Source organism: Rhinolophus sinicus, linkage group LG10 (assembly GCF_036562045.2).
Source record: "Rhinolophus sinicus isolate RSC01 linkage group LG10, ASM3656204v1, whole genome shotgun sequence".
Lineage (NCBI taxonomy): Eukaryota > Metazoa > Chordata > Mammalia > Chiroptera > Rhinolophidae > Rhinolophus > Rhinolophus sinicus.
Genome location: NC_133759.1, coordinates 101,911,616 through 101,935,759, shown reverse-complemented (window position 1 = coordinate 101,935,759; position 24,144 = coordinate 101,911,616). Strand labels below are relative to the sequence as shown.

At 43.9% G+C, this 24,144-nt stretch overlaps 1 protein-coding gene across 11 annotated transcripts in view; it reads right to left on the bottom strand.

Moving 5' to 3' along the window:
* The window catches only part of TENM2 (teneurin transmembrane protein 2), a 1,556,107-nt gene that overhangs the window by 157,195 nt on the left and 1,374,768 nt on the right, over nucleotides 1-24,144 (bottom strand). For all 11 annotated transcript variants that reach the window (XM_019740878.2, XM_019740872.2, XM_019740888.2 and 8 more), the window contains one exon: nucleotides 20,029-20,234. In XM_019740878.2, the coding sequence (XP_019596437.2) occupies nucleotides 20,029-20,234 (206 nt within the window). The remainder of the gene's footprint in view (nucleotides 1-20,028; nucleotides 20,235-24,144) is intronic.

Sequence of the window (24,144 nt, the reverse complement as noted above, 5' to 3'; positions counted from 1 at the left end):
ATCTGCGAAAATAAAAACACTAATTTGAAAAGGTATCACAGCATGTTCACTGCAGCATTATTTATAATAGTCACAGTATGGAAGCAACCTAAGTGTCCATCAATTGATGATAATAAAGATAATATATATGTAAATAATAAAATGTATGTATATATATGTAATGGAATACTACTTAGCCATAAAAAAGAATGAAATCTCGCCACTTTTGACAACATGGATGAACTTAGAGGGTATTACACTAAGTGACATAAGTCACAAAGAGAAAGACAAATACGGCATGATTTCACTTTACGTGGAATGTAAAAAACAAAAACAAACAAAACAAAACCGAAACAGACTAATAGACGTGGAGAGCAAACTGAAGATTCCAAGAGGGGAGGAGTCGGGGTTATGGGTGAAAAAGGTGAAGGGGATTAAGAAGTACAAACTTCCAGTTACAAAATAAATTAGTGGTGGGAACGTATAGTACAGGGGCTATAGTCAATATCGTAATAACTGTACAGTGACAGATGGTTACTAGATTTATTGTGGTGATCACTTCGTAAGGTGTCTAAACGTCAAATCGGTATGTTGTACACACAGAACTAATATAATATTGTGTGTCAACTATACTCTAACTTAAAAAAAAAAAATGCGGGCGGTGGAGCCAGACGGCCTGGGAGAGAATCTGCGCTTAGTAGCTTCTTCACCTGTCTGTGACTTAGTTCTCCATCCGCAAAACTGAGAAAATAATGTACCTATGTCATAGGATTGTTGTGAGAAATAAGATAATATACAGAATAGTGCCTGGCACAGAGCAAACACAAAACACATGTTGGCTATCGCCACCATCATCATCATCTTCATCATCATCGTCACCATCATCATCTCATTCAATTTTTGCATAACTCCTGTAAGATAGGTACTATTTGTATCTTATATTACAGACAAACAAACAAACAAAAAACAACCGAAGTCTCAGAGAAGAGATGCAACTTAATTAAAGTCACATAAGCAACTAAGTGGCCAAGCAAAAATTTGGACCTAGATCTGTCCAGCTGCACAGTGTCTGGCTTCAGAAAAACCAGCCATTAAAGGTAAAACTGTGTCTCAGTGGAAACGAGGTTCAGGACTGGAGGCAATCAGGGAGAGATGCAGGGGGCAGTCAAGGCTACTAGGACGGTGGGTGGCGAGGGCAAGCGTGGCTCCAGAGAGGCCTGTTGTAGGGGACGGGGAGCTGCTGTGGGGGGTAGTGGGAGCCACTGAAGGTCCTTGAGCAGTGACCGATGTGGCAAAAGGAACATTTTCAGCCATTCATCAGCAGGCAGGGTGTGAGATGTTCTAGGGGAAAGATGAAAAGAAACGGGAAGGCCAACTAGGAAGCAACTGCAGAGAGTGACATGGATCTGGATTAGGACAGTGAATGGGAAGAGGGGACAACTTTGGAGGGACGTTTCTAAGGAACAGAGGACAGCGCGTGATCCTGGGTTAGAGAGAGAGCATGAAAAGGCAGAGAGGACACCCATGTTTCTTTCTTGTCAACAAGAAAATCAATCAGGACCCAGGTAGCAACGGACTAATCCTGTGAACTCTTTCAAAATCACTGAGACAGAACAGTCATTTGTGTCGTGACTTTCAGAGGACATTCAAAGTGCGTAGCTTTAGCAGATAAAAACCACCAATGTGGGACTACGCTCCGTCTCATCACTTCCCCTCCACAAAAAGGCTTTTTTATATGTTCCAGACATCAACTCTAACCCCTTTCATAAACTTCACAGGACAAAACTCCAGGAATCTACTAATGTGACTTCTCCATCATCAGTATTGCCAGCTTTTCCCATGTGAAATGTGATAATTGAAAATAAAAGAGTTGATAATCTTAAGTATAAAGGCTTTGCCAGTCAGACAAAACTGGGTTTGAATTCTGACTCTGCCATTTGCTATTGTTTGAAGCTGGGCAAATGTTTTACCCTCTTTCTTATCTGCTTCTAGGGAATAATAACACCCACCTTTCCGAGATGTTACAAGGCTGACATGAGATAATGCTTAGGGCAGTGCCTGGAAGATAATAACCATTTTATTAAGTACCTCGTGATTATGAGTCACTTACTCACAAATCATAATAATTACAGAAGAGAAACTCATGACTCTAGTTTTTACATCTGGGGGAGTTACAGATGGTTGCTGTTAGGAAGTGGAAATTTCCCCATCTCTCAACAAACGAGTGTTTGTATTTAGCTTCCTTCTACCCCATATCCCATTGGTCACAGCTGTCTTCATGGGACAGAATAAACGATTTGAAGTGACATGACAAACCGATGCTGCTTTTGGAGACCTTTGTAACCAAAGCATTTGTTCCTTAGCAACCTCGTAAATGTCCAACTACCAAGACCCATGTCTACAAATTGCTGTCAGCCAGAGAAATGAGTGTAACTTCCTTGATGCCAAGGTGAGACGAATATACTTCATTTGGGGTCCAGGATATCACCCCCATGAGGAAATGTTTGGGGAAGGTGATTACTTGTGTGGGGCCATTGCTCATTATTAATTTGGGCATCAGTCATCTCTTGCTGAACTGGCAGACCAGCCAAGGGGCACAGAAATGGCTTAGGACCCACGGCACTGCTCGTTGTCCAACCAATCAAATTACTCTGGGAAGAGGCATTTGTCAGAGGAGAGAGAGAGGACATCTGCTTTGGCTGGCTCCTCAGCGGCCCTCCACAGAAGCACGGAGGGCAGCTTTCATTTAAGGAAGAATCTGTGAGCCAGGGGCTTTCAACTAGAGCACTGGGACACGTGGCTGGCATATGATATGGTGTCTGATGGGTCTCCATCCTGTATCCTTTGATTGTGCTTTATGTTTTCCAAAGCACATATCACCCTCTAAACTGATATACATTGTTTCTACACCTATTGTCAGTCTACTCAGAAGCACATCACCTTCAGGAGGGTGGGGATTTCATCTGCATGGTAGAGTGGGTAAGAGGAAGGACTTCACCGTTGGCTGCCTGGGTAGAATCCTAGCTCTGCCACTCACTTGCTGTGACACTTGCACAAGCTATTTAAATTCTCTGTGCCTCAGTCTCCTTACTTTTAAAATGGGGATAATGATAGTACCTACACCGAAACAGTGCTGTAAGGTTTAAATGAGTCAAATTATATAAAATGCTGAGCACAGTAAGTACCTGACACTTGGTAAGCACGCCTTAGTTTCTCTCTCATGATTATAATTCACCGCTATAACTAGGTCATCTTGAGCCGAGTCTGACCAACAAATATTTGTGAAGTATCAAACGAATAGAACACTGACTTTGTAAATGAGTTCCACGGAAAAGAAACTAAGTTGGAACGTATTCAAGGATCTGCCTCCAATAATACTCACTTGTCTTCTAGTTTTCTAACTTCTCATGTGCTTTCTTGAATAGGAGGGAAAGGGGCACAGGGACAGTCTGCAAGCCTGGCTCATGCACCAGCCAATGCAGAACACGCAGATAACGGGACGCGCGGCCCAAGGTATTTGTGCGTTCGTGTTATCATCCAGATGTGAGAGTTGACTTGACCAGGTCATGCTGAGTTCACCTTTCCATTTCTCAATGGGGTGATGCCCAGGACATGCTTTCTTTCGTTGGCCTTCCTGCTCCATGTCTGGCCGCTTCTGGAGAGTGCGAGAACACTGCCAAAGCCCAAGATGCCAGAGCCACGAGATAGGAGCGGCCTAGACTTTAGAATTAGCACTTGGAGGAGAGCCTGAAATCGTAACAGCAGCAAGCAATGAACACATGAAATTAAACCGCTGAAATGTTGAGGCTTAGGTATTTGTTACTTGAGCATAACCATCAGATTCTTGACCTCGTGCTTCTCTTTCTCCCCAGTTCACTCCTCAAGTTAGTAGTAACTTGCAGAGAACTTTCCATTTCTTACGGAAATGGGCTGGTAGAAGAGAATCACCCAGGAATGAACGGCAGCGTCTTCTGTTGGTCAAGTTCCAGCCTATTATGTGTAGCGTGTCTATCCCCGTTTTCCCAGGAGTGTCCCAGTTTCTACCTCTTGTACCTCCTTCCGCTCTCAAAAGTACTCTAATTTGGAATATACCGTTACCCTCCTCATAGCTTAACACACGCTGAGCAGCATCACGTAGCATCATTCACAGCTGCTATAACTTGGGGAAGAGGTGGAGACTAGGAACAGTAGGTGGATAGACCCAGCCAGGCACACAGACAGGCTTCCAGGGCACGGGCAGCAGAGCTCAGGCAGAAGCTGGTTGGCACCGAGGCCATCTGGTTCAGGAGAGCCTTAGCTCGCTAGGATTCCTAGACTGCCGCCTGGCCAGCTTGCTTGGCAGCCTGGCTGCCACGAGAAGGAGGCCATTTTCCAAAAGCTCCAGCCCTGGCGAGAGTTGCTTTTTTACGCCCCAGCACTGGGGATTGATAACTCAGGCTTAGTACCAGGGACATCTGTCTCCTCTGTTCCAGAAGCTCATCATGTTCAGTCCTGGATATGGGGGTGCTTGGGGGGGCATGTCGCACTTGGTTGACTAAGAAGGTTGCTCCAGCGTACATTCCATCTAATCGATGTGCAGAAGCGCTGGGAGAAGATTAGGAAGCATGTGACAAAAGCCCAGGAGGGGGACACATGTGCACACGGGCTGGCTCCGGGAGGAAGTCTGTCTTCCAAGGCAGCTTGTCTCTCTTGATTTGGCAATAATGCCACCCAGAGGGTGACAGCGCAATAACCCAAAATAAACACCCCCGCATCTCAAACTTCTCTCTCTTTCCGTGGACTTTGAAAAATAACCCATGTTGGCATGCAGAGTGAGGCCGTGCCTTTGAGTCATCAGTCATATCCTAAAGTGGCATGAAAATGCAACTTTTACGGGCGCTCAAGAGGCAAAGAAATAAACCACAGCAAATATTTGATCCAATTATAAATCTCCCCCACTTCTTGGCAGAGACCGAGGAGGAATGGTAATTAAGATAACTTAGTGGATTTCTAGAGGAGCTGGAAGAGAGAGCAGAGGAGACTGGACCGTTGAGCAGGGCCTGTCACCCTCCCGGAAGGGAAAGCGTTCACAGGCAGGGAGCGCACAGGCGAGAGGTGTTTCTGGAAGCTACTCCGATACACACCTGCCAAAGGGAACAAGGTTAAAGACAGACTCATCGTCCTTCTGAAAGATGTTATTACTGGGTCCAGGACCCTGGGAAACGGGAAAAGTAACTTTACTGCTATTTGGAACATCTGCTGGTGGAGGGTCGATGTAGATGGGAAAAGCAATAAACGCTGACATTTCCCACGGATGCTTGGTGTTGATTCTACCTCAGGTGGCAGGCCATACTCCTCAGCTGGCAGGATTGTAGGCATGCAGCATGTGTGCACGAGGGCTGCTTGAAGCCACATCACCACAGGGACTGGCGGTGGGGGTTACTCTTGGGGGCTTGTGCATCTCTTTCTGCCTCCAGCCAGGCCCGTGGCAAAGTGTGCTCACTAGGCTGATTCCTTTTTAAAGCTCAGTGCAATCTCTTCTCTCCTTCAAAGAGGCTGAGTGTTAAGGGAAGTGTGAATGGATGACAGTGGCAGGGCCGTGCTCCAGAGGGCGCAGGCTTCCCTTCGCGTGGCTCCACCTGTCTTTTTCAGGCCTCCATGCTCAGTTCTACCTAGTGTCCAAGTCACTTAACTAGATGCTGACGGGCCCAGCTGCGGGCCCTGCTGGCGCCACTCTCTACCAGTTACGAGGATGAGATTCTGGACAGGAAACCACTGTATTTGCAAACCGTAACAACGCATTGTTCCAGGCTCTACAGATAAGGACCAAGCGGACCAAAGATAGAGAAACACGAAACACAGTTCCTTAAGAGAAGGAGTAGGGGCGGAACACATCCACACGGGTGGAATTCTCAATTCTTTCATCACATGCCCTCTTGCAGCAGTGCAAAGAGTAATTATCAAAAATAAGAAGAATCTTTTTTTTTTTCTTCCCCCTGGGCGCTTGCCATGTGCCAGGCATAATAGCAACTGCTGACCTGTGTCATCTCACTTCATCCTCTCAGAAACCCTATTCTTATCCCCATTTCTCAGGAGACGACAATGTCTGTTAGAGAAGTGACCTACCCAGTGCCATTGACCGTGGTTGGTGGCCAAATGAGGACCTGAGATTTGATGTGCATGATCAAACATCGCGGGAGCTTGCCTCGAGTTTTCAAAGAACCTGGCTGTAGCTGTCAGCATATCTGGCAGCTGGCCTCGTTTGTAAATGTCCTCAGATGCCACTGAGCAGAGATGGGGAAGAAGGCAGAACTCAGCAGTGCTAGGGTCAGACTTGGGCAGAAGCAGGTTGGGTACCCAAAGACAGGGAAGCATCCCATTGGAGTAGACGAAAAAGGATGCCAGGAAAAGTCTGGAAGGCCTTGCTGAGTGTTGGCTGCACTGGTCTATACCCAGCTTTTGCCAATTTCCAAACTCTCCTCCTCCTTGGATTCCAGCTACACTGCTCTTTCCTCTCTTCCTGGAACATGCCAAGCTCATCCCAGCCTCAGGGCCTTTGCACGAGCTATTGCCTCTGCCAGGTCTGCTCTTCCTCCTGATCTTCTTACGGCTGCCTGCTTCTTGTCAATGCTGCCCTCCTAAACCTCACAGCCTCAGAAAGTGCATCCCTGACCACCCATATAAAAGGCCTCTATCACTTCTTTTTCATCCTTAGAAAAAAACCTACCACTCTGAAAAAAACCCAATATTTATCTACTAACTTACAGTCCATCTCTCTCCTCTTGGATACAAACTGTGTAAGAGTGGGAGATTTATCTGTTTTACTCAACAGTTTCCCCAGCGCCTAGAGCAGTGCCTGGCACAGAGTAGGTACTCAGTCAGGATCTTGACTGAATGAAAAAAAAAACATTGAGGGCCAAAGGAAATAATACCCAGAGTGAAGTCTATACCAACACAGTGGAGTTTTGGTGATATAACTACTGAGGGGACATAAACTTTTAGGAAATTTTAGTAAACACTGCGCAGTTTTCCTGCATTTTTGTTTGCCAGTTGTTCAGATGACACTATAACATTTAACGAGGCCAGAGCACTGTTGAAATGCTTCCCATGTGTTGCCTTCTTGAAAGCTTATACTAGCTCTACTGAATCGGCATCCCTAGCCCCACTTCACATACGGGGAAGCTGAGGCATGGAGAAGTTACATAACTTGCCCAAGAGCTGGTAAGTGGTGTAGCTGGGATTCAAGCCCAAGAAGCCAGATTCAGAGAGCACGTCCTAAATCCCCTGCATTACAGGCTACTCAATATGCTGAACAAACAGGCGGCCAGTGGGCAGGGTTGGCCAGCCTCACCCATTCGGGGGCAGATCAGGGACGCATTCTCTTGTCCCTGGGAAGGAGAAAGTATCCCAGGGGTCAGGGGCAGTAGGACCTTTGATGACATGCCAGGGCTCCCGAATTAGCCTGTAGACGTGGTCGCAAGGGAAGTAGGACTGCAAACAGAATCACACTTGCGATAAACAACTTCATTCATTTTTTTGGATCCCATTTCTTTTGGCCTGGAATATCTCTTTCCTGTTGTGAGGCTGGGGCTGTTACACAAAGGCTGGGGTGCCTGGAGCTCAGGGGGTACCCTGCCTACATGTAATGAGATGTAACAATTTTACTAATCTTATTGGGGAAAACGAGTCCTTTAATAAACTGCTTAGAGTAGAAGGTAAGAAATCAAGGCACTTGGGTGCAGGGGGGACGTCCCTGGAAGACAGAAAGGAAGAATACTTGTCTTGTTACTGGAAACAGGAAGGAGCTCGAGAAAAGGAAGGGGAGGGCAGAGGACAAGCAAGATGGTGGGGAACAGCCAGGCCCCTTCCTGTGACTCACTCCCCACACTCCTAAATCTAAGAAAAAAGAGAGAGAAAACACTAAGGGAAACTGTGCTCTTTCTAGATATGAGCAAACGTCTCATGGAAACCAGCAAAGAGGGTGAGCAGCATTCCTGGATGTCACCAGGCAGGAAAGCAATGGTAAGAGATACAAGAGGAGTGAGCCACAGGAATGTGGAAACCAGGGGTGGGCTCAGCTCATGACACTTAGCCCCAGCTTGGCAGCTCAGGGAGCCCCAGCTAACATCTGGCTCCACCGGGAAGGCCTACCTGTCTCCAAATGAGGTACATGGGAAAGTACAACTCGCAAGCCTGCCCAGGACTGATGTGACAGGGCAATGAATGTAAAACCACTGGGTCATTCAACAGGTATTGAGCACCTACTCTGTGACTGTCCCAGCTCTGGGCACTGACAATGTGGGCATTGGGTGGTTTATAAATCATACCTAAATTAAACTGATTTAAAATAAAGCAGGGTAAAGGGATAAAGCGTAGATTCTCTTGTCAGGAAAGGGCTTGCTGAGGGCATGGTGTTTGGGTAGAGGCCTGACAAAAGTAAGCCATGTGAATATCTGGGGAAGGAACAATCTGTAAAGAGGAAACAGCCAGTGCAGAAATTCCGAGATAGAATGAGCTTGGCATGACTGGGGGAGAGCATGCAGTGTGGTGCAGTCGAGGGAGTAAGGAAGAGATTGCTGGTGAGCCAGCCTGCAGACGGAACGAGCCTGCAGACAGAACAAGCCTGCAGACAGAACGAGCCTGCAGACGGAACGAGCAGACCATGGCGACCGACAGTCCATCAGATGTTTACTGGGCACCTGCTATGCACAACACTGCCGAGAGCACTGGACATGCAGCAGGGAACCCAGCAGTCTGCCCTCATCGAGCTGGCCTTCCAGAACAACTTCAGATTTTCCTTTAATGTGATGGGAGGCCTTGGAAGGTTTGTAGAGAATAAGTGCTCTGAGGAACAGTTGTAAAAGAGGAGACCAGAGCCTTTTGTGCAGTGAAGAAAACTGGTGTGTTCTCTGTGTCTGGCTCCTAGGAGGGCCCTCTGGGCTTGGCAGTGGCTTTGGTGGTTTGCTGGTTGAAGATAAACAGGTTGTGGAGTCTGCCAAGTTTCCTGCCCTCTGCATGGAAAGGCTAAAATTGTGGTTTCCGAGTTTCAAAGGAGTATGTTTTGGATGTCTCTGGTATGGGAGGGTGGTGGTGTAGGGGTAATGAAAATAGCATAGAAAAGGATAAATGATCAGTTAGCTCTGTCACTACGACGAGGATGAGCGTCCCAGCACCCCTCCTTCTCAGAGCTGCTCAGAGAGAATTCCCAAGCAAAACGGTGATAAATGTTACGTAAGGAGGCCAGGCCCGGGCCAGGTGGGGACAATGCATTGCCTGGTAGGTAGGCCTTCCTGGGAATTCTTGGAGTGGCCTCAGTGCCAGTGACCAATAGCCAAACAAGGCTCTGCCTTGTCTCCTGCTGCAGTCCCTTGACATGTATAGTAGGTGCTCAATAAATGTTGGAATCCAAGGTTATGGCCTGCTTTTGGCAGAACAGTGTGTCTAGCTGAAGACAGAGGCTCCTTGGGGAGAAGGGTAACCCTCTCGCACAACATTTTTGAGGTCAGGGAGAAGCCGTTGAAAACCACAAATCCTGTTCTCCTAATTTTGAGATTTCCCCTCAAACCATGTGTCCCCAGTTACAAGAGTAACACATAGCTTTGCGGTGTTTGGCTACTTTCCCCTTTTATTTAGCATGTGTTCCCAGCAGGGGCTGTATACAGAGCTGTACACCAACACCAACTCAACACAGGGTCACAACCGCAAGAACTCCAGAGGGGCGGCCCTCCTTGGTCACTCTTGGCCTTGTAAGAGCCAGTTCTGAATGGGACAGCTGTGTTCTCATTGATGAGCGATGGCTAAAGAAAAGCACAATTTCTAAAAAGAAGACAATCACTACATGAAGCTCTGACATAGCCCATATAACAAGGGATCTTCGCTGCCCTCTGCTTGGAAAGGTCTTTCCCTCTCGTTCCCTTCTCTTTGTCTGCCTAAATCACCTTCCAAAAGTCAGCTCGAGTAACACCTCCCTCAGGAAGCTAAAATTCCACACAGGTTAGATTTGGTGGCCTACTTTTATGCTCTTAAATCTCCTGTACCCAAATCTTTAGTAACAGTAATAGCTAACATTTGATGAGTTTATTATGTAAGGGACAGAACAGTCTCCGTAAATGATACGTGGCATCGGCTCCAAGAAACGTACAAGAGGATAGTGCTGGCAGGATGTGTGCATCCACCCCTCTCCCATCCCACGGAGGGAGGGACATGGCTGGACACGGCAGGACACACTGTGCCTTGTGCCTCAGGAGAGGTTCCCAAATCCCCTGCTCCCTCACCTATTTATAAAAGGATTGAGAGGAGACAGGAATCACTTGGGTGAATTGGAAGCCCCTGATCTTTGCAGTCTGGATTAAAGTATTCAGGAGGACCAGCTAACACTCCGTCTGCCTATCAGCATTGGTTTCAGCCAGAGGCTTTGCCATTCTCCCTGTAGAGACCACAGGTTGCTAGGTTACCTGCGAGTGAGCTGTAAGGGCTGTAGACCAGCCAGATTGACTGACTGATCTCCATAGGGTGCTTTCTATTCGCTGGGCATTATCTCATTTATTCTCACAACAACCTGATGAACCCCAGTCCTCATTTTACGGATGGCGGAACTGAATCTAGAGAGACCCGTCCACAAACATTCCACTACAACGTAGCAGAGATAACATTCAAACTCAGACCAGGCCGATTCTACCATCAGTTCTTATCTTCCCCCCAGGACTGCGTCTCACGGCCCAGTGATGACGCTGCCATCATTGCTTAATTCATCAGGTCCCCATCTCCTCAAAGACAGAGCCGATGCCTTTCTTCTCTGCATCCCCAGAAATTCAGTGAATATTTGTTGAGTGCATGCATGGACTGATTTTATATTTCGTCTTCCCACAAGGCCATGCCCTCATCATGCTGCCTTTTGATCCACCCCAGGAGAAGGGTGGAAAGCATTTCTCTGAAGACCAAGTGAGCCACAGTGTAGAGGTCAAGTTCAATGAAACTGATGAACGTCTCAAGGCTATTCCAAGATGCACCAATGCTCTATCATGAGGCCAAAAGAATGGAGGTTTTACCTCTCTGTGCCTTGGTGATGTGATTTTTTTACTTACTGCACATTCCCAAGTAATTGTCTTTAGCCAATGGTTTATCAGAAAGGTCCCATTTGGCTCCTCGCCCTACCAAGATCAATAGTTGGGTCTTCTGGGCTGGTTGTGAAAATAAATCAAGTATATCACTGAAGGTTGGGAGCAAACTGGAAATGTGTCCAGTCACAAAATGACTTCCCAAGCTCCAAAGAGGGACAGATTACAGGCGCTGGCTGGCATCTGTCAAAGCCTGGCCTGAACCTTTCACCAGACAGCAGTGTGACCGTGGGCAACGTACTTCAACTCACTGAGTCTCCGCTCTCTTATTCCAAGCCAGGATAATAAAAGTACCCCCTCTGAGGGTCACCGTGCATCGGGCCCAACTCATGGAAAGCATTCAATCATTGTCAGCTAGTCTCATGGTTATTATTATTGCTATAAAAGCTTGACACATTGCAAATGTTTTGCGTTAGCAACTCTACTCCTAAGAATTCATCATATGGAAATCATTTAAAAATACACGAACGTATACCTGCAAGGATGTGTACTGCAGAATGATTATAATGTTGCAAAAGTGGGGGCGAGGGTTGGTTAAAAACATTTTAATCTATGCACTGGACTATTTCTGAGGCATTTTAAATGAGTTCATGGAAGAATACTTAGATTTACAAACATGTCCTTCACCTTTATTAAAGCAAAGAATCAGGGTAAAAAAGTATGCATGGTATGATCCCATATTTGTAAAAATGATTGCCATATGTGAACAGAGAACTGGAAGTATACTAAAAAATGTTAATGTTTGCTATTTTTTCCTATCATCGTCATATATTGCGTTTACCATGAGAAAAACACAAACGAAAGTTACCTTTTAAAAGAAAAACAATTGAACTTTGTTGTATTTTGTTTTTTTGGGGGGCTAGCATTACGGGTGCTTTGAAACACATAATAATCATAGCTTATATTATTTCTATGTGCTAGCACAGTTCAAAGTGCTTTATAAAGATTACCTCATACATCGCCAAACAATGCTATGAATGTGTAATATTAGCATCTCCATTTTATAGATGAGGTCACTGTGGCACAGAGAGGCTGACTGACTTGCCCGAGGCCACACAGCTTGGAAGTACTGGAGGCTGAAATTCAAGGTCAGACAGTCTGGACAAGTCCACACTCTTATGCCCATTCTGTGTCTGGAACAGCTGCATAGGCACTCTACAGAATGTTTATTTACACTTTATTTTTATCTGTGTATTTATATATTTTAAAATTTATATTTAAATGCCTACACTGATTTGACATATACAATAGGACCTAGTTAGTTATCTGAGGATATTTGGAATTCATCAAAGGCCACTTGAGATGAATGTCCTCAACCAACGGAAAAAAATGACCTATTAGGACTTGATCTTAAAAACATGAAACTCTAATTGTGAAAAAACAATTTTGTTTTAAATCTCATATTTAGGAAATTCAGGTTGTATCTGCAACTACGCTCTAATTGTTAGAACGAACACTGAGTTTTCATACCGACACAAAAATGTGACACCAAACATTTCATTGTCTCTCAGCTTCATTGATTGCAAAACACATCCTGTTTTCAGAGATGTCAGGAGACGAGCATCGTGTGCATCTTGGAATCGATGAAACACTCCAGAACAATACAGCATCACTTTAGTTTGACTGGTGTAACACAATCAAAAGGGACGTTTCTGTCAACATATTGGCTGTCGACGTCAAACTTTCCAGGACTTCTCTTTACATTATAATTGCCCTCTTGGAAGTGCCTTTGTCACCTTTGTTACTTTTCTCTGCTGTAGTGTTTCACTGTGCTGACTCAGTCAGACCCACACTGACCGAGGCTTCCCCTGGCCCTTTAAAGCAGACCTCCAGGACCGCTGTCATTCACCTCAAGAACTTCCTGTTTGGGGCATGAGCTGTGATTTACTATGTCAATCATTGTGTTTCCACTGTATTGCAGGAAGCGCCTGGAAGTGACCACCCACAGGGAGGAGACAAAGGGGGTGTCTGCTATGCCCAGTTTTGTGACTCCAACCTGGTCTCAGTTCTTTCCTAGTACCTGCCTCCTAGGGTTGTGGCCAGGATAACATCATTTGTGTGCAACAGTCCTTGGCACCTTGTAGGTGTGAGGTGCAACTTCTCTATGTGTGTATCTAAGGTAAGGGATGGGAGTAGTTGTTAGATATTTTAAATGATTTAATATCGAAACAGTTATTTCCTAGCTTCCTCTTTTAAGCTTGTGGATCAATTGAAGAGTAGCCAGAGCCGGTAAGAAAAACGATGAAAGAAAATACGGTTGCTATTCTATGTACAACCCTTGTATATATCTCTTGTGATTTTTCATAAAACTGTGCAAATAAGACAAAGTACATAAATGCAATGAATATGAAGATCATAGTCTTCTATAGCCTCTCAACGCTTGTTTTACTCAAAACAGACTCAAGCTTGTCACAGAGTCACTTTTCTGAAGGAGAGAGAGAGGACTGAAACGAAGGAAAGCTCAAAGAATATGGTGACAAATACCCATATTTCAACCACTCAATTGAATAAATGTAACATTTTGTCACATTTATTTCCAGCCTTTGTGTGTGTGTATACAAGCACTGGGGATGGGAAAGGAGCTTGCCTTACCTCTAATATTTTATTATGGATAAGAACAAGAACATTTTAAACCGAGTTCTCAGTCCTGTTCTCCTGACCTATTCCTAGAGGTGACCACTCTCATGAGTTTCATATCTCTTTCTTCATATATAATATATGCACACACACACATTAAACATACATATACAGAGATGAACATTATAATAATAAATATGGATTTGAACTATAAACTATATGCTAATAAAACTTTCCCTTTTGTACATTTTATACATGGGGTTCTACATAAGATTTCCCTTGAATATAAAGGTCTTTTTCCAGAAAAATTTGCATACTGCTGAGTTATAGTACCTGTGAGACTCTTGGTCTAAATTGTGATTTGGTGCTGCCCTGTCTTACTTATTCCTGTGTTCTCAGTTTCTGTCTTTCTCCCCAAGTTCCACTTACTCAAGCATTACCCTTCTTGCTAACCATTCACAGTGTCCTCTATGCACCCCTGTCAAGACCAGTTCTCTTGTAAAACTCAAGTGTCCCCTGAGATTTCTCTTTAGCTCTGCTTGGTGGCTGCCCAGGAAGGTACCCATCGATTTAAGTGGCAGTTTCGGTTCCTGGTAGGATGTCACCAGATAATTACAAGGGGTCTCTCAAGAAAGACCTTTTCAAAAGCACTTTGAGTCCAACACAGAGGAAACCAAGGTTCTCTTGGTTTCACAAAATTGTTCTCCATGCCTCAAACACTTTTGGAAAGAAAGGGTCTGAAAAAATGCCTATAAAAATATGCCTCTCTTCAAAGTGAAATTAAATTGCTGTGTGATGTGTTATGTAAGCTGACGGTCAAACCCTGGTATTCCCTCCACATTAACCTCGTAGAACACAGCGCCACAGAAAGGGTGAGGTCCAGGAAGAGCCTGGTGAATGGGCACTGGGAGGGTATAGAGATGGTGGCATGATGACAGACTCGGGTGCTTAGTGTCTTTGGGAGACCCCGTGTCCCAGGGACACAGTTAATGCCACTTTTAATTGAAACAGTGTGCAGTTTACTTTCTTGGGCAAGAGCGATGGGGACAAGGAAAAAGAAAGTTCATTTTCAAATAAGGCTCTGAATTGGAAAAGGATAAACTGAGCTGGCAAAAGCTAACCCCACTAATCGCCATCTATAAATTTGCTTTTAAAAAGGGTCATTTAGGGGAATTCTGCTGGTGAGGACCAACAGGAATGTTTGCTCTGTTCATTGGATCTCTGTCCACACATACTTGATCTGCCATATTTGCACTTATTTGGAATGATCATGGGGCATCTTGTGGTCTCTCAGATCATTCCTTTTTCTTGTTTCATGTGTGGAGAGTTTGCGTCCCATCCCACAGACACATCTGAGTACACACATCCGGATGTAAGGCACTTGGGGTTGACAGCATCTGCTTCTACTTCAGTGTCATTCAATCCTAGTCCCTCCCTCTAATCAACCCCCAGGAGCCCTCCGCCCGCCCCATGCTCCCCAGTTGCCTCTGGAAGTCACTGGGCTCTTAGCTCCATCAGTCTGAGTGATGAAATAGGCATTTTTAATATTTGCTAAACAGGACTGTGCAGAAGGTGAAGTCTCGGCAGGGCTCCCAAGCGGTAACGGCATCTTGTTGTCTCAGGTTAATCATGTACCTAATTTGCCGATTATTGACTTATTCTCACGAAGGATTTCACTTGGCTTGACATATCAGCAGCAGTCAGTGATGAACTGTCAAACAAACTTGCTCACTGCCTTAACCACCCAAGAGCCGGAGTTGCAGCAACAGCCTCTGAGGTTTCCTTTCATGCGTAGCCCAGTAGCTGGGTCAGCTTATTACTCCTTTGTTCAAGTCTGATCTGCTCTCTCTCTAGCACTGGGGTGGATTGAGTCTGACACTGTTTATAGGCTTTCAAATATTTGGCAAGATAGGCCTCCTTACACACACCATCCCCATAAGAATTCATGCTGGTAGGTTATGACTGGTTTAACTCAACTCTTTTTTTTTTTGGGGTCTAGCTTTTAAAAAATGCAATGCAGGATATCAAAATGCTGCATTTAAAAGACAACATACTATCTGCCTTTCAAAGCTTAAACAACGATAATCATACCCAGTTTCTGCAAGCGTTCAAGTAAATAAAATGGTCAATTACTCAGTGCTGCTGGTGGAAACTTGCAGAAGGACAATTTGGCAATTCGTACAAAATCCTCAAGGCTTACTTTGGGGAAAAGAATGAAGGATGTACACCAAGACCGGCCCCAAGGACAGGTATCCCACATTTTGCTGTAAGTCAGGAGGGCTTTTCGTTGATATATCTGGTGCTTCTCCTCCCAGGGACATCACAGGATTGTATTTATACTTCCTGCCCCACTGAAGTTAGGATATGACTTGCTTTGGTCCATACGAGAACGGCTTAAAAGATTCGTGTCACTTCCAAATAGAATTCTTAGGCATCTGTGCACCACCTTCCCCTTCCTTTGCTACTGGGACAGTCATGTTCCTGGCAGTGGAGTTTCCATAGGTCTGTGTCCTTGAATGAGGCTGACATTGAGCAATGTCCAATGTCACCAAAAATGCACATGTGAAGTAGGGTTTCCCAGCCTCAGCACTCTCGACATTTTGGGCTGGGGAAGTCTTTATTGTGGAGGCCTGTCCTGTGTGTGTCTAACAGCACCCCAGTCTCTACCCACTAGCGGCCAGAAGCAACCTTTTCCAGAGTGACAAGCAAACATATTCCCAGATGTGACCAAATGTCTCCAGGGTGGGGCAAAATTGCCCCTGGTTGAAAACCACTGACACAGAATAGACAACAAATAGCTTCTGTTGTTTTAAGCTACTCAAATTTGGAGGGTTTTTTTTTTCCCCCTACAACTTATATTTTTTATTATATCAAAAATACTACATAAACATTTAGCAACAGGGGGCTGCTTTCAAATGTCAGCTGATTTTACTTTATTCCTTTTATCTGTGTTTTAAAATTTTTCTTTAATGAAAACAGTTTGTTCTTTAATAAGAAGAGAACACTAGAAAATTAATTTTGTTTTTACAAGTGTATTTATATAAGTGCCTATTTCCATATAGTGTTTGCTAGGGCCATGCGTAAGTTCTTAATACAGTGAAACAGTTGCATGTGATATCTTTATATTGTGCCTTAGTTTGTAAAATGTTTTCTCATCCTACCTTTGTCGCTGTTGTTGTGTAATTATAACAACACTGTAAGGGAGGTCATACAGGTAGACGAGGAAACTGAGGCCAAGAGAGGTTAAGAGACATGTCCCAGGTCGCCTGGCAGACATGCAGCAGGGCTTCCATTCTCAGTTCTCCCTCTATTCCAGGACTTTCTCCCCTATGCTATGGTGCCTCTGTATCACTGTTTTTAGCCATTTTCACAAAGTCAACTGGGACGGACTCTGATTCTTGGGAAATTTAAGCAGAAAGGATTCTCTCTGTAGTTAATATCCTTGGACATGGATACTAAACCTTGTAGGCTTTTGGTCAGAGCTTGATACTCAATAAAATTTAAGGATAGCCATTTCATGCAAGACAGCCAATAGAATTTCAGTCTTTCTCCTCCCCACCTCTTTCTCTTTATCACTTTCCAGCTCAAATGAGTCACCTTGGCTAGACTGCCAATCCCTATAGAACTTACATTCCTTGATAGGATATGCCAATAGATGAGAAATTCTATAATGAGTTAGTCACCTGTCCTTGCAAGGAGCTAAGCACCATCTCCTCGAGGAAATGTAGCTCATCAAATGGACGTGGATGCACGTAATGACAGCGAACGAATGTGAGAATGTGTAGGAAGTCGTTTTTCCCTTTCTTTCTTTTTCTAAGAAGCGCCCCTATATTGTACCTGTCTTGTGCAATTCCAAGCATCTGTGCTGTGTCGCTTACTTGACCCTCCAACACACACTAAACTCCCAAATTGACAGCTGGACTGAAACCCTCAGTGCACATCAGTCCACGCCTATTCATTTCTCTTCCCTTGAAATATGATGGGACTGTCCCTGGAGCGGAGCTATTTTGAGAGGACGATCACTAGAACAATCATTGGCTTGGCAGGAGATGGACAGTGTGGTGTAGCCACAAAAGAAGAAAAGACATTGTCATCGTGGGTTTCAGGCTTGAATGTCAGAGCAGCATGGAAATTGGGTAGAGTGTTCCTGCCTGCTGTCCACTATCACGCGGTGACAGAGACGCACCTACGCAACCTGTCACGATCACAGGCTTTTCCATGATAGTAGCTGCTCAGAGCATGCATGGGAAGGGTGATCACTGTTCTTTGAAACAAACGACGGGGGGAGGGGAAGTGTTTTTAACCAGCAAAGCTCCTTGCATCTAATTGGCTGAGGGGAAAGTTATGCTTAGCTGTACCCAGAGGCATGTTCACACTTAACTCCCGAATAACACCAAAAAGCAGATTTCACCATTGCAAATCCTTAGTTGTGCTACAATAGAATCAGTGGAGCCTGAAGGTCAAGGAGACCACCTCACAATTCGCATAACTTCCCAGAGCAGCACCATGTGGCCTGGCCAGAGTTCCAGAAATGCCTCAGGGACTCCTCTCAGCTGAATTTCTCTTTCTCTTGATGAGAAACTCTTGGAAGAGCAGATGTGTCTTTTGTATCAGGAGTTCTGCTTGGTCAGGGCTACGTTAACTCTTCTCTGGTTAATCAGTGCCTAGACCCATAAATATTTTTCTGGATGGATTGAGGGAGGTCATATTGATTACCACTTTCCATATCGGTCCCTATAGCATAGCTGTGTACGGTAATAAAAACCTCCACAGCCCATCCTCTCAAAAAAGAAATAGTCCTTTTAAGTCCCTTATATTGATCACTTCAGGCTGTGAAGATGAGATTGCAAATCAGTTTCATCTTGAGAGCCAACACTGATCAATCGTTAGTGGCTGCCTTGAGGGTTCTGTTGGATGTATCTGTGCACTGAGCTCAGTGAGGAAAAAATGCAGTCATTGATTAGCAATGTCTGCCATGAGCTAAAGACAAAGACATGGTACCCTCCTTGCTTTATATTTGCCAATGGGTTTGAAGTTTTAAACTCTTCCAATGGAATGTTCTAGATAAATACCTTTCCAACATATTTTAAAGTCAGCTTTGACTGGCTATAATGTATGGTTAAGGATGATTTCCCTCTACTGGAGTATTTTCTTAACATACTTCTTTATGTACTTGTTGGATTTGAAGGCAAACAAGGCGGGAAAACCTGACTTGGGTTTCTTCAGGATATCCAATACTTACTGGAAAAGAAAACCAAGCCAGTAAGGTGTTCATTTATCCTGGTAGTATGTATAATACAATCTCTACCAGGACAAATTAAAGGAGGGACGAGAGGAAAAACAAATGAAATCCATAATGTAATTGAATCTCTTCACTCCCAACACTGGGAATAACCTCACTGTCACGTGCCAAGGACTCCCTGCAGAACTAAGTAGAGGGAAGGACAGGAAAGTCAGAGAGAAACCGCTGCTGACTTTCGTTTAATGCTACATCACTCTTTGCATACACAGTGGGATGTTTTCTAGTGCTATTTCAACAACTCACCCCAATAACCAGACACCTGGACAGAAAATACCCAACATTCACCTCCACGTCTAGCAAAGCTGACTCCGTCAGGTAGGGACATTACCTTTTGTTTTGAGATACAATTCATATAACTTAAATGTCACCATTTTACAATTCAGTAGTTGTTAGCTGTGTGCAACCAGCTATCTGATTTCAGAGCATTTCCATCACCGCAAAAAGAAATCCCATACCTCCTAGCAGTCAGTCCCAAATTCCCTCCCCCCACTGCCCCTGGCAATCACCAATCTTTCTGTCCATATACATTTACCTATTCTGGATCATATAAATGGAATCACATAATATATGGCCTTGCATATCTGGCTTCTTTCACTTGGCATAATACATTCAAGATTCATCCATGTTGTAGCATATAACAACACTTCATTACTTTTTAATGTTTCAATAATATTTCATTGTGTGGACATATTGCAGTTTGTCATCAGTTGATGGACATTTGGGTTTGTTTATACTTTGTGGCTATCATGAGTAATGCTGTTATAATATCTGTGTGTATGTTTTTATGAGAATTAATCTTTTCAGTCCTCTGTGGGTATACGCCTAGAAGTTGAATTGCTCGGTCATATGGTAATTCTGTGTTTAACTTTTTGAAGACCTGTCAAATTATTTTCTACCGTGGCTACATCATTTTACATGCTCACCAGCAATGTACCAATTTATTACGGTACCCATGTTCGTACTTCTCCACCCCCCTGCCAACACTTTTTATTGTCCATCCTTCAATTACAGACATCCTAGTTGGTGCAAAGTGGTATAGTTTTAAACGCAGGGTGATATCAAGCATGGTCATACCTGGGCATGAGACGGTGGAAGTCCCCTTCTTATGTAAACACCAAAGAGAGCATCCTTCCCGAGGGAGATGTTGAACTTTAAGAACTGGGGCTGACTGATGTGAATCTGTGATCTCCAGAACACGCCTGGTGGGACTTCCTGGGTCACGCGCCGACCAACTTCTGCTTCGCCACTGTCTATGCTGCTGTTTTTCAATGACCAGGGCACTGAAAGACAGGAATTGGTAGGGAGTCAGTGACATCTGTACACATCAGTTGGCTCTACATTTCTGTTTAATTATGTACCAGGATTTAAAAAAAACCCAGAAACATATTAAGATTAAACTCATCGCAAGTTTCTCTTTAAGTCACAGCTTAAAACATTTAGGTATTAAATAACAAAGCTATAAACTCATACCCCAGGGCATGTGAAATATGGGCGTGATGATTTCCAAAACTTCTGTGACTACTCTTTATTGATAAAATAGAATAAGAGCTGGCGTTTGCTAAGTACACGTAAAGCTTCCGACAACCCCAAACGTGACTCTGAGATGTAAAAATGACCAGCAGGGGAAGGGAGGAGAGTCATATTCATTTGGCACCACATTTAATGCTTGCAGCCTTTAATTATTCTTTCCAGCCACAAATAAATCCAATGTACTCTGACATTTTCATAAATTAAAAAAAAAGAAAAGAAACAACAATAAACAAAAATCAGTCCAAAGTAAATAAAATGACTCAACAGAAAATGGGACTTGACCTCAGGCGGACCTAGTATTGGGAGTGACCCCTTTCCTTGAGCAAGAAGAAGGGACCTAAGAGCCATGTAGAGACCACCTCTCTCACAGTCTCAGTGACAGCCAAGCATCTCGGAAGCATTATTTGAAATCGCTTATATTGCACATACCCATTGCCTGCACTCAGCATCCTTCAGAACTTTAATAATAGGAGTTCCAGAAATACCCATTTTGAAAGTAGATTTTTAAACAACAATAAACCAAACAGTGCCTGCTACACTTCTAAGGGTGACTTATTTCGTGAACAGAGAATTAAGGAAGAGCTGGGCGTTACTGGTAGCTGCCCAACAAAAGCAAGTTAACTGATCTCTTTCAGAGCTTCATTTTCCTCAGTTGTAAAATGGGAATAAAGCCTAGTCAGAACCTAGTGTTAGAAAGGTCACTTGTAATTCCTTCAAATGGATTCTTACATTGAAAAAAATAAAAATAAAATCAATCCCCTATCTTCTTGAGAAATTTTAAACCAATTGAAACCAGATACAGAAAGAATTAAACAGATTATTTGTTGCGAGGGTCTTTTCACTTTTCAGTTGACCACTTTGATGGCCTTGTGGATGTGAAAACTTCTTCAGATGGATGGGCAAAGGGTGGGAAGCGTGCTCCCCTCTGATTCTGTAATGGATGGGCTCTTCCGAAAATATTTATCTATATTTGGCCACTCCACCTTGCAGAAGGTTTGCAAGGTCAGGAGAGGTTATAAGATTGCTGAGTGAGGACTGGCATGAAAGGTCAGTGAAGCTGTCTGAGGCCAGAGACACGGCTTTGTTTCTGTCTGGACACTGCACCAAGACCAGACTCATAAATGACCTTGGTGCCTGTTTCTCCATCTGTAAAATGAAGAGGTAACATTTCTGGATCTCTGAAGGTTTTCCATATCTAAATTATAAAAGAAAACCACAGAGTGACTTGAGAAGTCTGAAGTTATTATTTTTCCCCCCTTTTTTCTTCAACAAGAGAGGTGATGACTCATTTGTATGTAGCTCAAAAGTGTACCAAATAAAAAGTCAACAGGGGCTTAAAATAACGGAGGAGAAACACTGATTTGGACCTGAAGAAGAATCTTGACCTCTGGAATAATAAAACCATGGAACAGGCTCTTGAGGGAAGTCTGGAAGCTTCCGTCACGTAACATCATTAAGAAGCAAAGAAACAATGAGTAAGTCCTGAGTGGTTCAGATCTTTAGATGGGGACTAGATGGTTTGTTCCTCTAACACTTTTATGTTGGCTACGGCACATGGAATACTCCCTGTAATGGGGAGGAATATTACATAGTACGTATGAGCAGAGACTCTGGGCTGAAACGGCCTGGTTCAAATCCCAGCTTTGATCCTTGCTAAGTGTATCACTTCTCTGTGCCTCAGTTCCCTCATCTGTATAGTGGGGGCACTATTATTATTTCATAGGGTTGTTATGAAGAGTTAATGAGTCAACCCGTGCAAAGCTTTTAGAATAATTTTTGGCACAAAAATAAATACTAAATAAAAATGAGCTGTTGTTGTTATCTACAAGGCTCTAAGCTTTTGCTGAAATAATGACAAGTTGAGGGGGAAACACTTATTATCACAAGTTGATCAGAAGCTCTCACTGTTATAAATTCGAAATGATTTTACACTTAAAAATGCTGCTGTGGACAGGCCCCCTCCTCCCCCCAAATTAAGGCCTTTTGGGGGAAGGGATATAATTAAAAGGATGCAGTAAGGAAGAAACGTACTTAAAAAGACCCCTGGGGAAGAATAGTTTAGGGGCCTCTGACAGTGACCAAAAGTAACCCTAGCAATCATATGGTGGCAATAAGTTAAAGAAATGCATTAAAAATAGAATAGAATTGAGAAGAAATGAGTCATCTTTAAACTTAATAAGATGGGCTTTCCTTCACGTCTGTTGGGCTTTCAGGGTTGCTGGGTTAATGACAGGATACGGAAAAGAAGCAGGAAACCAGCACCCATGAGCCGGCTAAGCTACTGTTGAAACCTAAATGGATTTTGATAATGTCAAGCCAAATGAGGATGCCGAGCGGTGCAAGGTGGCTGGCCTCCAGGCAGCACTGGCTCTGGAGAAGTTCCCACAAGAGGCCGCAGCGGGTTGGTTCTCAGAGGAGTGGAATCCCCCTTCTTTTACTAGACCCCCAACTTCAGGACACTGGCTTCTGTAAATCCATGGCCACCACCGGTGAGCACAGGCTGCTTTCTCAGCTGTCACACCTCCCCCTAGGGTTTCGGGTGCACCCCTCCTTCTTGTCCCATCCACTAAGGAGAGAGCGCACCTGGGTGAAGTACAGGCTTTGCGGCCAGGCAGAACTGGGTTCACATCCTGACTCTGGTTCCTCCTTGCTGGGTGACCTCCAGCAATTTGTTTAACCTCTCAGGGCCTCCATTCTTTTTTTGTAAGATGGGAAAGATAATAGTAGCTGTCTCATAGGGTGAGAGTGACAAATGCATGTACACAAAGAGGGGCTTAGTGCAGTGCCTAGCACACAGTAAGTCAAATAAATGCCAGTTAGTTACACGGAATTAAATAATGAAAAATTATATGGGAAATCATCAGGCTTCCCTTTCAGAATAAAGGATTTTCTAAAACATTGTGTGTATACATGACATGTATGTATGTATGTATATTTGTATATATGTATATATGTCTGTCTGTCATCTATCTATCTATCTATCTATCTATCTATCTATCTATCTATCTATCTATCTATCTATCTAATCTACCAAGAGAGCAAGGAGAGCACAATTCTTCTGGAATAGACTTAACTATGGAATAAGCTTAAATTTGGGAATCAGCACCTGTTTCCATTACTGATTTTTGGTGGGGACTTCTAGAAGCCAGTACGGTGACTTTATTGATTAGCTTACTTTATTGATAAACTTGCTTTATTGATTAACGCTGAAATTAAAGTCAGCTACGCCTTCACGCTGAAGCTCTCTTTCCCCTCACATCCCTCACCTCCTTACCCCACACCAGAAACACAGGTTCCTCCTCTGGGTTTCCGTAGCATTGACACTTACCTCTAGAGCGGCACCTGTGACTACGGATGTAGCTGGTTTTGCTTATCTTCCCAAGTCTCTTAATAGACACTGTGTTTCCTGAGGTAAGGCAGAGCTGGGTTCAAATTCATCTCTGGGTTCTCTGTGATTTGAATCTGGCCACCATGGGTGCTCTATAAATGCTTGTTGAACTGAATCATGTTTTACATGCCCATCTGATGGGGTATTTTAGCACAACCCCTGTGACTACTGAGTGAAAGGAGAGCCTTAAGGAAGATTCACTCTACAAAGTTGCATGTAAGCTGATTTTTTTTTTTTAAACAAACTTACGTTTTGAAAGCTCTATGAGGATA